This window comes from Amia ocellicauda, chromosome 10, assembly GCF_036373705.1.
Source record: "Amia ocellicauda isolate fAmiCal2 chromosome 10, fAmiCal2.hap1, whole genome shotgun sequence".
NCBI lineage: Eukaryota > Metazoa > Chordata > Actinopteri > Amiiformes > Amiidae > Amia > Amia ocellicauda.
Window position 1 is genome coordinate 22,038,330 of NC_089859.1, and position 12,034 is coordinate 22,050,363.

Genomic DNA, 12,034 nt, shown 5'->3' on the forward strand with positions numbered 1-12,034 from the left:
TGTTAATCAAACCTTAGTTTCACCCCCAATACATGCAGAAACACTTGTGAAACCCTCCCGAGGACTCTTAAAGCAATGTTGTGACTGACTAGGCAAGCCCTTCTAAGAGATTAATGGATCCAATTGTGCAAATCTCTGCTAAGAGGTTGTGCAATAATGTCTGTGTTTGTTCCTTTGTGTACCAATCCCCTAGCTGCTGAATAAAATTAGGCTTTAATGGAAAACTTAACAAGCTCTCAATTATTATATTGCATATCATCATACCTAGTTAGCCATGGAGGGAAATTTGTGAGGGGGAACTGAACACCACAGCTGGAGTAAAAGAGCTGACCTTGGCTGTGAGAAAAAGAAAAAGCCTAGACTGCCAGCCTGGTGAGTAACAGGGATGTGTATGTCGGTCTTATTAGACTTTTAATTTCAGCTTTTATGATAAGACTCTTGTGTGAGTAAGAAAGTTTTTGTTGTGTTTGTTTGTCTTTGAACAGCTAGTTAATTATCAATCGCAGTCAATTATATAAGCCTCTGTGAGGAATGTTTGTCACTTCTCAAATGTTAGTTCTACTGACAGGGCCTGCTGGGACCCACAGGGAAAGACTGACTCGTTTGAAGGATCTCAGCAGGTCTGTCTTGTGCACAGTGAGAAAGCAAAGTTTTATCACACATCACTTCCTTAACACAATACACCACCTCTGTTTTTACCACTTCCACTCATTACCCCTCATATTAAGCTCCCGATGCACAAAATGCATCAATCTGCATCAGAGTTGCCTTTGTCCACATTTACAAAATCAGAGTGGGTTGCTAATATAATGCTGGGATGGTGTTTGTTTCATGCACAAATTGTGACAAAGATTGTTTTGTGTACAGCTGTGATCTTAACAACAGTGTACCGGACAAAATGAAGCGCACACACACACGCATGGATCACAGTCTCATATTTGGATACGATTAGAGACATGACTGGACACATGATATTGAAGTCTATATAATGCAATCTACATTTTTTAAGAAACCTAAAAATAACATGAATGAGTTTGCACTGAATTCATGTTTTTATTATTATTACCTTATATTTCAGTTGTTCTGTATCAACTGTTCTGTAACCAGCAAAGAGTGTCAGGAAACAGTTTTCACCTTAAATACCTTCTGTGTGTAATTTTTAAGAAACTAAGGAATTACACAAAGATAAGCTGGAAATGCATTGACCCCACTTGAATACTTTCCACTGCAATACCAAAATATACATTACAATCTTTTAAAATGATGCACTGCTCTTATCTATTTTTCTTTTGGATTATGAAACTAATGCACGTTTAAGATTAATGTAAGAATATAAATGTGATTTAATGAATCCTTCAATACATGAACGCTTATTTTGTCACAACCTTCAAATAAAATATAAATGGTATAAAAAACACATTATAAGATTGCAATGCTGTGGGATGTTATTGTGTCTTTCCTGCTGCACTCGAGCTGGTTTAGCTGAGATAATGAGAGCTGTGTCTTGTGATTTGTGTCTTCACTTCTGGAATTGCACATTATTGGTCTCAAACCACACCCTGCGAGTGGCTGTGACTCTTCCAGGTCAGTGCAAGCAGGCAATGCTGAGTAGTGGCTCAAGAGCACATTGGAAACTGGGTCATAAAAGGTGAAAAATCACTTGGTCATTGTTCTTAAAGGCTATAACTTACAAGTGGTGTAAACAGGCATGACTTAAACAGGGAGGGCGGGAAGATTTATGTTGCAAATATGAATTACAAAAGTTTATTATTATTATTATTATTATTTATTTATTAGCAGACACCCAATTATCCAGGGCAACCTACAAAATATAAATGCAATACAAAGTGCATTAATATAGTGCAGTTCAAGGCATAAAACATTACAAATTCCAATTTACATATTACAATGCAGTTCAAACCATACATTTTACAAATTCCAAGTTACACAAGTGTATACAATATATGAGGTCTTACATCCTGGATTGTAAGAGTTGAGAGCAGACAAGATGTGTTAGGTCACAGTCAAGGGCCAAGGGGAAGGGAGCCTAGGGGAGATCAAAATAACAATACGAGTCCTAGTAACGCAAGGCAAGTAGTATGATAAAACATTGTAAAGTGCTATCTTACAGGACAGTAAATGACTAAATTACAAGTCTGAAAAGATGTGTCTTGCGCAATCGCCAGAACTTTACCAAGACATTAAAAGTAAGAAGGCAAACAAAAAACAATACATCTAATTTAGAACAAAATATACAAATAATAATAATAAAAAAGAACAGGGAATTGCAGCATGGTTTTCCCACACATTGAGTTGTTTTTCTTTGTTACCTAATGTAGCATTAATAAATTAAGACAAACACAGGAACGTCGTTGTTTTGTTCCAAGACATGCGTCGTGTTAATGAGAAAACACTTAAAAGCAGAAGCTGCTAAAGCGGCGCCACTGCCTGGCTCTCTCTCCAAACGTCTCTGCTGACGGGCTCCCACGGCTATGCAAATGTGTCAAAGTTGCTGTAGCATGGCAGCAATACAATTAATTGATTTTTCTTGGATGCTGCAGGTCGTGTCACCTCCTTGAGAATTAATTATTATACTTGGCAAGAGTCTCGCTGCCACTGAGCCCGTAACAAAAGTCACAACTTCACAAGAGACTCGGCTGTACTTTATCTTCCAAATTTTCCCTCTGTAGTTTGCAGAGGATCACCCTTTACTCTATGTAAGCCTTTCCAACTAAAGACAAAACTCTTAGATTGGAAAATATGTGTAAGAACTTGACTGATACTTTATGGTTTATCTTATAATCAGATATGCTTGGGGTGACAAGAAAATTACAGAATTTCCTCTTCATGTAAATATGACCCTTGTAAGCAGATTAGAATCAGTGTTGTTTACAGAGAGGTTTTAATCGCATGTATCTGGAAAGAATTATGGACACTTTCAGTAGAAACAGAAAAGAAGATTAAAAGTCGCCAGCTGAATTATATTTGCAGTTTAAAAGACAGTTGTATGTAATTCGTCACCAAATGTATCCATTTTATATGCATTTACAGGACAACCTACAAAGCTTTTCCGTGCACTGCTCAATTTGCAGAATTTTTGCTAATTCCAGATAGACTCTCAGGTATTTTGTCAAAGATATCATAAAATGAAAGAATAAGTTATTTACATTATTTTCTGTTTCAGTATTATCTGTGTTTAGACCTTTAAACGTTTGTGATCATTTTCACAACATGGGGAGCCAATGTTGCAGAAAAAACGTTTAAAATTCAATTGCAAAAAACCCCAATGTAAGCAATTCTTCGTTTTCTATACAAACGATATATAAAGAAGAAAAAAGCATCACATGACATTGAACTGAGTGGAAATGGCCCATATTTTATGGGAGCAGGAAGAGCTAATGACTTTTGCGATGATTACTCAGGCTCGGCTCACACAGAATTGACCCCATGCAGATTCTGTTCCCTGTGAATTCCTCAGAAGTCACCCACCAGTAACATCTGCACAAATGACTACGGGCTCATGCAAGTTCACGCACAGCAGCTCCCGACCTGTCAGACCCTGCCTCGAGTCAGGCCACACGCCCTGGGTCTGTCTGGGCTCTGAGAAATGTAATCACTTTGATCCCTTTAGCTGAGGAAACTGCAACTGTTCCCCAACCTCAAATAAACCCTTTTGTGTAAGAACACACTGTCTCCACCGTTATTAACTGACTGTCCTCGGGTTCGATATGGTCTAGTAATATTTCTGTTTGCATCTAAACAAAGAACAGAGCACAAAAAATGCCTTAACGTGTACAATATCCACAGGAACATGTTTTATTGTGCTGTAAGGTATCCGTGTTTTTGCTGGGTGTGTTTGAACATCTGCTACTGGGTTTGTGGGAATGACATTTGTATGGATTTGCATTATAGTCTTCAAAAGAAACAGATGCTGGGTGCGAATGAAATAATGCTTCTGCGACACACTGATACATCCCCTCTGTTCAGACCATGTAGGGCCGTGGTGGGGAGGGAAATGCTGGGAAGTGTAATTAAAGATAGACCTGCTTTCCCACACCATGCATTTTAACAAACCCACTCTCCAACGCCTGTGCAACTGCAGCACTTCCCTGCAAAAGCCCAGTGCAATGAAATGGGCCATTTAATGCAACACTGGAAAATAATTAGACAGGACTATCAGCACAAACCAACGCACTTCCATCTGTTGCTTATTTCATTTATGGGGATCCGTGCTGCTCTCTGAGTTAATCACAGGATCTGGCTCTCCCTGCTCGAACCCAGGGGCCAAGCTGTGGGCCGCAGTAATGACTAATGCAGACGGCCGGTCGGTGCTCCCTGGTTGCCACAGACAACAAACAAGGAGTCATACTGCAGGCATTTCTTAACTAAGTGGAGGCAGGGGGAATAAGTAGAGGAGCCTCATATTGTCTGTGCTTGAATCGTTCAAGCAGTAGACCACCATGTCTTACTGTGCACCTCTTTGATATTAACACCCTTATCCAGGGCAACTTACAGTACATCACATTATTGATACATACAATTAGCTATTTATACAGCTGGGTTTGTTTGTTTGTTTGTCTGTGTTTTCTCTTGGCAACTCTCTTGGTTCTCTTCTCTTGGTTCTCTCTTTCCCAGACAAAAGACAAAAAAATAATTAGACTTCTTGTATTCCAACAATGTATTTCAAGATTTTCCTGTGACAAGATGCATTGACAGATCAAGCCACGAACAGAAGTGCTGTATTATTGTGAACTTCTGGTTATTTAAGCTGTTCAGACCATTGTGTTTGTGTGTGAGGAATGCGGGGTTCTTGGTTCTTGTTGATACAAGAACCATATCGTTTTGACGGAACTCAATACATTGACCTCAACACCATTTGTCTTGATAAGTCATTGCAGGCTAGCAGTGTCCCTTTGTGCAAAGCCATGTGTCTTCCTCCTCCATGCCATTGTGCCGGCCATGACTCGGTGCTTGAGCATAACTTTCTGTCATGTGTCATCAGGATTTCTGGAAGAAAATCAAAACATAAGATTTCTTTGATACCAGGTTTTCTCGACAGGGCAGAGGTTTCTGATTTGGGATTATTCTATAACCTTTACAATAATTTTACATTATTCTTATCCAGTCCTTTATTTGTATACTGGAAGACCAAACAGTCAGGCTTCACTGACAATCAGTGGCTATAGGAGGAATTAATCTCCTTGGACTTTTTCCCATTTTGTTCTGTTACAACCTGAATTGCGATGCATTTCAATGGGATTGTTTTCCCTTTGGTTTACACAACCTGCTCCACACTTTCAATGTGGGAAAAGACTGTCAGGGTACAGGCAAAATAGATGGAGCTAATTAGATACAGGCAAACCCTTAAGGAAAACCTGCTTCAGTCTGTAAAATAGTTAAGACTGGGATGGAGATTTACCTTTCAGGACAATGACCCCAAGCACACAGCCAAACAACACTGGATTGCCCTGGAGTTGCCCAGTCAAAGCCTGGACTTGAATCTGATTGAGAATCTGTGGTAAGATTTGAAGATTGCTGTCCACCAACAATCCCCATCCAGCTTGACAATTTTACCAAGACGAATAATTGAAAATGGCTCAATCCAGACATAAAAACCTGGTAGAGACTTTCCCCTAAAGATTCCCAGCTGTAATTGCTGCCAAAGGTTTCTACAAAGTATTGACTCAGAGGGGTGAATACTTCTCTATCCAAGGCATTTTAGTAATTTTATTTTTCATTAATTCTTGCAGCTTTTCAAGAAATGCGATTAGGTCACATCACAGTTTGGAGGAAGATGTTTCTGAAGCAGCTGTGATTTCAGATGTATAGCGTAATATTACTTCAAGGACCTGTCTCTCTGTTTCAAGTATTATATTCTGGACTTCTTTCCATATCAAGCATTTAAAGATTTTAAGAATTTAGAGATAAAGTGCAGCTGTTTTGAAAAGAAAATGGCCATGTCTAACTTTTGAAAGAGCACATTCTTATAAGGAAGAACTGATGGCACTGGTTTATGTGGAAATCGTCTGATGGTTTTGGCAGATGCTCTGGATGTCAACCAAAGCACAGTACTTTAACCAATAAAGCCTTATTCTCTTTATAGCTTTTGGAGCCTGTAAAGGAAACAGTACACCGTGTGGAAACAATAAATAAGAGGCTTCATATCCTACAAATGGATTTCCATCCCCAATCAAATTAGAACAGTTGCTGCACTGAGACACAGAGTAGATTTCACGAGGCAATTATTTTTCCATGGTAAAATGCAGTCCTATCTTATATTTCACAAATGTTCAGATTTGAACACAGATGCAGAAACACATTCGGGGTGATAATCGCAGTAGACAAAGCATAAGAAAAAACTGTCCATTAACAAGAGTGATTAAAGGTCTTTGGTGGCGTGCACAATGAAACTGACATATTTCCAAACTCCAGTGGAGTAAATGCTGCACGCTAGTTACGGCACAGCTCAGTACTATGGGCCATTTGGAATCACTGTAGGTGTGTTAAGGGTTAATTCAAGGACAAGAATGAAATGGTTTTGATTGGCAGGGTTGTAAGTGTATGCAGATGGAGCAAAACATCTAATTATTGCAAAATGCTAAAATCTGTATATGTAAAAAAAATAATTTGTGGAATTCAGCTAGAATGAGGTCATTCTGTTATTGTGCTATTTTAAACAAACAAACAAATTAAAATCACAGAAAGCGCTGAGTTAGAGTGAGGGCTAAAACCACATTTATTTTGACCTCCAATTCATTTATTATCAATGACGTTTACCACTGGTACTAGTATTTGAACGTGCAATTCAGTAAATATCCACTAATCTTGTCAGTGTTCAGGTCTTGCTTTGTGGCCCCTCTCACAATAAACACTGAATGCTTCCAGTTGTCATTCACTCCAGCTCTCGGATTCATTAGGAGTCAAACTGCGCTGCTCTTGCATGTAATCGCGCCACCTAGAGGTCATTTCTCAATATGATCATTTCATTTCATATTTGCCAGTCACAACAAACACCATGGTATTATATTATCATCTCAAAGGACAAACAGGTTATTGCCTTTCAATGTTGCGGTGTCAGATATCTACATAGTTGTTTCCTTCATTAAAATTGAACTCTGAAATTATAGTTATGTTTGGCTCCAGAGTAATGTTGCTACTAATTAATGCTTGTCAACATTGTCAAATCTTTTCCCGGGTTGTATCATTGCTGAGGGCATCGTGATACTTTAAAATGCATATTGAATTCATTTAAAATGGCCATTAACATTTAGTTAAAGTGAATATTCAATGCATAGCTGAGTGAAGCAGCTGCACAACAGTTGGAAAAGACGGCAAGTATAAAATGTTCAGTTTTGGAAACTACAACAAACACATTCCTTTTCTCCAGTTCATTTGTTTTTTGGCGCAGATCAGTCCAGCTGTGATGTGTCCGTCTTGTCATTTAGTCAAAACGCTATTACAGCTCCGTCATCACTCGCCAACTAAATCCTGTGTGGGGATTACTTATAGAAACAGGATTTTTTTTTTTAATATATATCATTTAATTTAAACCAGTAGTTCTCAGCACTGGTCCTGGAGGACCCCCTGCTGGTTCTTGTGCCAGCCGAGCTCTTAATTACTTAATTGAACTTTAATTGAAGTAATACTTTGATTACATTCGACACTTCAAATTGTGTAATTGATAAAAACTTGGTTCCTAAATAAGAGTTATTTATACAATTCTATACTTAGTTTAAAACAGCTACTGTTTACAATAATGAAAAGGCTCTGATTTAGGAAATTATTACTTCAATTAAGGGTTCAATTAAGTAACTCGTTCGCAACAAAAACAGCAGGGTAGGGGCTCCTCCAGGAACAGGGTTGGGAACCACTGCTTTATAGATGTTTATATATAGTTTAAATGAACACCATCTAGTGGTCTGTTTGATTACTGTTTTTTTTCTCTCTCAATGTGCTGTGTGTGTGTGTGTGTGTGTGTGTGTGTGAGAGAGAGAGAGAGAGAGAGAGAGAGAGAGAGAGAGAGAGAGCGTGTGTGGGGCGAGTGTATGCATGTTTGTATGTATATATATATATATATATATATATATATATATATATATATATATATATATATAACCAAATATGTGCAAAGTGCGCGACTTCATTATGTTTTTGTGCATGTGATTACAAATGATCAAAGTTAAAATAAGTGCATTAAAGAACATAAAAGTCGGTTTAATATTTTGAGTTAATGCTGCTATAAACTATAATGTAACAAAGAAACATGCACATGTATCCATTATTTCCTGTGTGTCTGCTGCTCGGTGCGCCGCTATGTCCCGGGCTTTGTGCTCTGTTGCTAAGACCGTCGAGCGGCTCCCGGACGCGCTCTGTCTGCGGCACCGAGCCCCGTAGCTTAGCAACCCTGCTTTGGGTTCTGCGGCTCTCCGTGCGGACGGCAAAGCACGGCTGATAGAGTCACACTGGCTGCGCGCTGGACGCCCCGCACCCCTGCTCCTCTGGTGAGTGTGAGGATATTTTACTGAACCTCGCTGGGTGAAGACAAACAAAACACAAAATCACATAAGACCGGATATTCAGAGCCATGACGTTGATTTGTAAACTTCTGCTGAATGCTGATGCGATTTGAGTCAGTACTGCACAATCAGCACTGTGGATATGAAGGCATTTTATGTATTTTTGTCGTCTTGAAAATTGAGTAACTGTATTTGTTTATGATGCCCATAGACCATTAACAAGGATTTTTGGGATTTCACTTGTTAAATTGACCCTCTTCAACAAAATACTCGAATTAATCTCAGTTAGGGCGTGTACTACAATATTTCTCAACACCTTTTATTTGATTGTTTTGTGTTAGTCTACAGTATTCATGGATTAATCATTTTGATTTTTTTTAAATACTATAATGAAGCGAAACAATAAAATACAAACAATCTGCTTGAGAAAGATAGGTACTGGCCTAAATCAAAAACAGCAGATAGCAAATCGAGTCAGTGCCCAGAAATGCATGATTTATTCAAATTATGACAGAGGAAATCTAAAATCTTTTCAATAATGTTTCAACTTAGTCACATTGTCAAGTAACATCAAGCAATAACATTTGTTTTTTGTTTTCTTTTGTTTTGTTCTTCACCACCAGCAGATGTGTTAGTCATGAACAGTGAGGACTTGACAGACAGGATGGGCTCCAACCTGTTCTCAGACTCGGCAGCATCGTTTCGGTTTGACAAGAAGACGGCTTTCTCTGCGAGTCAAGACTTAGCCTCCATAAGAAGCAAGGGCTTTGCTTTCCCTGACACTGAACCAGACCATGACATCTGGACGAGGCAGGCCCTGGATTTCACACCGAAGCTGTATAAATCTCTGAGGCTGCCCCAGAAAACAAAAAGAAACAAACCTGCCTCTTTGACTCCCACCAGCTCCTCCAAGAGTCTGAGCAGCGCCGGTGTGACCCAGTCCATCGTGCTCCCCGAAATCATTCCCAGACAGGAGCCTCCAAAGTTCATAGCAACCTTTAAGCCCCCCGATGCCCTGGAAGCCAAGGTGATGTTTGTGAAATCAGGGAAGTATTCCTCTGAGGTATATAGGGACCCAAAACCCTATGATTTCAGGCAGGTAAACACTTTTTATTTTGTTTAAACATACTAAGTTTTCTTTCAATGCATAACAGTCATTTTCTGGGGAAAACCATCAAACCAAGGGTACTCAAAATAAAAATGAGAGAACTGATCATTTCAGGTTTGGAGATTGACAGTAAACACACACACAACTTTGCGTCTTACCTTTCCACTAACTGATTGAAATCAGTATTTAATTAAACATGATAAAATCACAGTAATAGAACCCAGTAGTTCAGTGATTGTATGCTTATGTGTATAATCAAAACGTCAATAGATATTTTGCTGCTTAAATCCATTCTTCACACATTTTTCAGTAGTAAAATCTAAATTATGAAACCTGTCATTGCAGTTGTTACCACAAGAGGGCAACTCAGACTAACTGTGTCTATACATCGATAACCTTTAGTCAGCGTCAGACTAGCTTTAAACATAATATACTACAAGAAAGAAGTACAAATATTGTGTATTCTTCAAGTAGTAAGCATATGTACTATTAAAAATATTCTTTCTCTCAGCACAAATGCTTTTCCAATGGTTTGGTCAAGCACATTAAAATCAACCTTAAAGTAAACACAACACACCTTTGTTCTGGGGAATTTACATTGTCATTATCTTGAATTGTGTTAATAAGGAAAAGGTTGTGAATATTATTTGAATTGCATATTTACTTTTACATTCTAGTATGAAGATAATATACCGGACATAGTGACCGCTTATGACAGAGACCCAGGCAATCTGATGTTCAAATCTCAAAGCTTACGTGCAAGTAAGTCTAAGTCTAATTTAAATGCAAATAACACAATTTTAAAAACAAACAATGTGTCATCCCTTGCATTAACAAACTATTATTCTTATGGAATTTGAAAAAAAAAAAAAGTTAATTGGTAAACTGAAAATAAATGTGTATGTGTTTTCCACACCTCTGTGTGGGTCTTAACCTATCTTTCTCTCAAAGCTACCCACAGAACTCATAGAGTTGAGCTGTGGTCAGCCACCTGCTTGTCTGAAGCAACAAACAAAAAATCTGTAGCTTGTCTGTCTCACCACAGCTTGTCCTGACAGGGTTAAAACACAGAGGGTGTGTGGTAAATGAGTCGGGTTCCCAGTAACAGAAAGCGTACTTGGCCTCTTTGTGAAACTAGAGCTTTGTTTTTGGACTGTGAGAGACTTAGACGGTTTTCTCATTTAGAATGATTCATACGATTCCCGATTTTCAATCTATTTAGGAGGAAATGTTCGATTGATTGGTACTCATGACTCACTGGATATCTCTCTCTTCCAGTTTCGGATCGTCCTGCACTCAGAGATTCGCAGTGCAAGGGCTGCTGTGAAAGGTTTGACACACACAAGCTAAGAGAACCCAAATGGGATCCAAAATTAATCCTTCCGAAACCATGGCCTCCGAAATCAGCTTCATATACAGTAAGTGAACAGATGAGTTGTCCGCACTGTTACGGACTGCAAATCAATTAATCAATTAGAGCCTTTCTGGGTAATTTCCTGTGAGTAACTTCTGCTGTTGTCTTTCAGAGACACAGACGGAGGCGGGGGGTGTACAGCGCCCTGATGGACCGGGTGGAAGAGAAACTCAGCCACTTCTGGCAGAATGGGTCCTAGGCCTACTCATGTCATTCATGAGAACAGAAAAAAAATGAATTTGTTGAACTGGTTCTGTATAAAATCTGCCTGAAAACAGTTTAAAAAATCTCAGTGTTTTTCTTAAAATGTAGCTGCTGTTCCTCCTCTCCTGTAAAAAGCTGTAAACAATCTTTACAGTTAAAATGGTAATAAAAGCTTGAGATTGGTAGTGCTGGTATTTTCCTCCACTGAAGCTGCGCCTCACTGGACAATATTGATCTGGTTAACCTCAGGACAGATCATTTTAATGCCATTTCACATTCATCATCAGGCATAGGGTGCAAATCAGGAATACAGGACAGGACACCAGTCCATCGCTGGGCAACACACACGCACGCACGCACGCACGCACGCATGCACACACACACACAGTCTGTTTTATGTATTATTATTTATTAGGGGTTATTGTGGTGTAGGGAGGGGTAAAGAAACTGTTATGGGCTTTGTGGCGGAAAAAAAAAAAATCTTCCCAGGCTATGGCCACTACTCTTTGATTGCATGGAAAGGCAACACTCATTATCTAACACATTCATGGCCAATGAGATGATACATTAAACAGAGATTCATTGAAAATTGCATGCTAACATGTGCCTATCTGGATTAAAGCCCTGGGAAACCTACAGGTGCAAAACGTCCCCGGTCATTTACATTTGCATCAGGCAAGCCTAGTGAATGTTTCAACAAAAACATTATTTTTCTGAATGGTCTGTTTTACACTGCCAGCATTATCAGCAGAGACTTGCAAGTGCCTTTCACAGGCTTGCAGATCCCAGAGA

At 39.0% G+C, this 12,034-nt stretch overlaps 1 protein-coding gene across 2 annotated transcripts; it reads left to right on the forward strand.

Moving 5' to 3' along the window:
* Window positions 1–8,289: 8,289 nt before the first annotated feature.
* c10h7orf78 (chromosome 10 C7orf78 homolog) lies at window positions 8,290–11,419 on the forward strand. 2 transcript variants are annotated; one of them, XM_066714600.1, is made up of 5 exons: window positions 8,290–8,501; window positions 9,140–9,615; window positions 10,302–10,386; window positions 10,903–11,042; window positions 11,151–11,419. In XM_066714600.1, the coding sequence occupies exons 2-5, from the start codon at window positions 9,154–9,156 to the stop codon at window positions 11,235–11,237; spliced, it is 774 nt and encodes a 257-aa protein (XP_066570697.1). In that variant the 5' UTR covers window positions 8,290–8,501; window positions 9,140–9,153; the 3' UTR covers window positions 11,238–11,419. The 2 variants fall into 2 exon arrangements, with proteins under 2 accessions (XP_066570697.1, XP_066570696.1); XM_066714599.1 differs by having other exon boundaries at window positions 9,143–9,615.
* The last annotated feature ends 615 nt before the right edge of the window (window positions 11,420–12,034 follow it).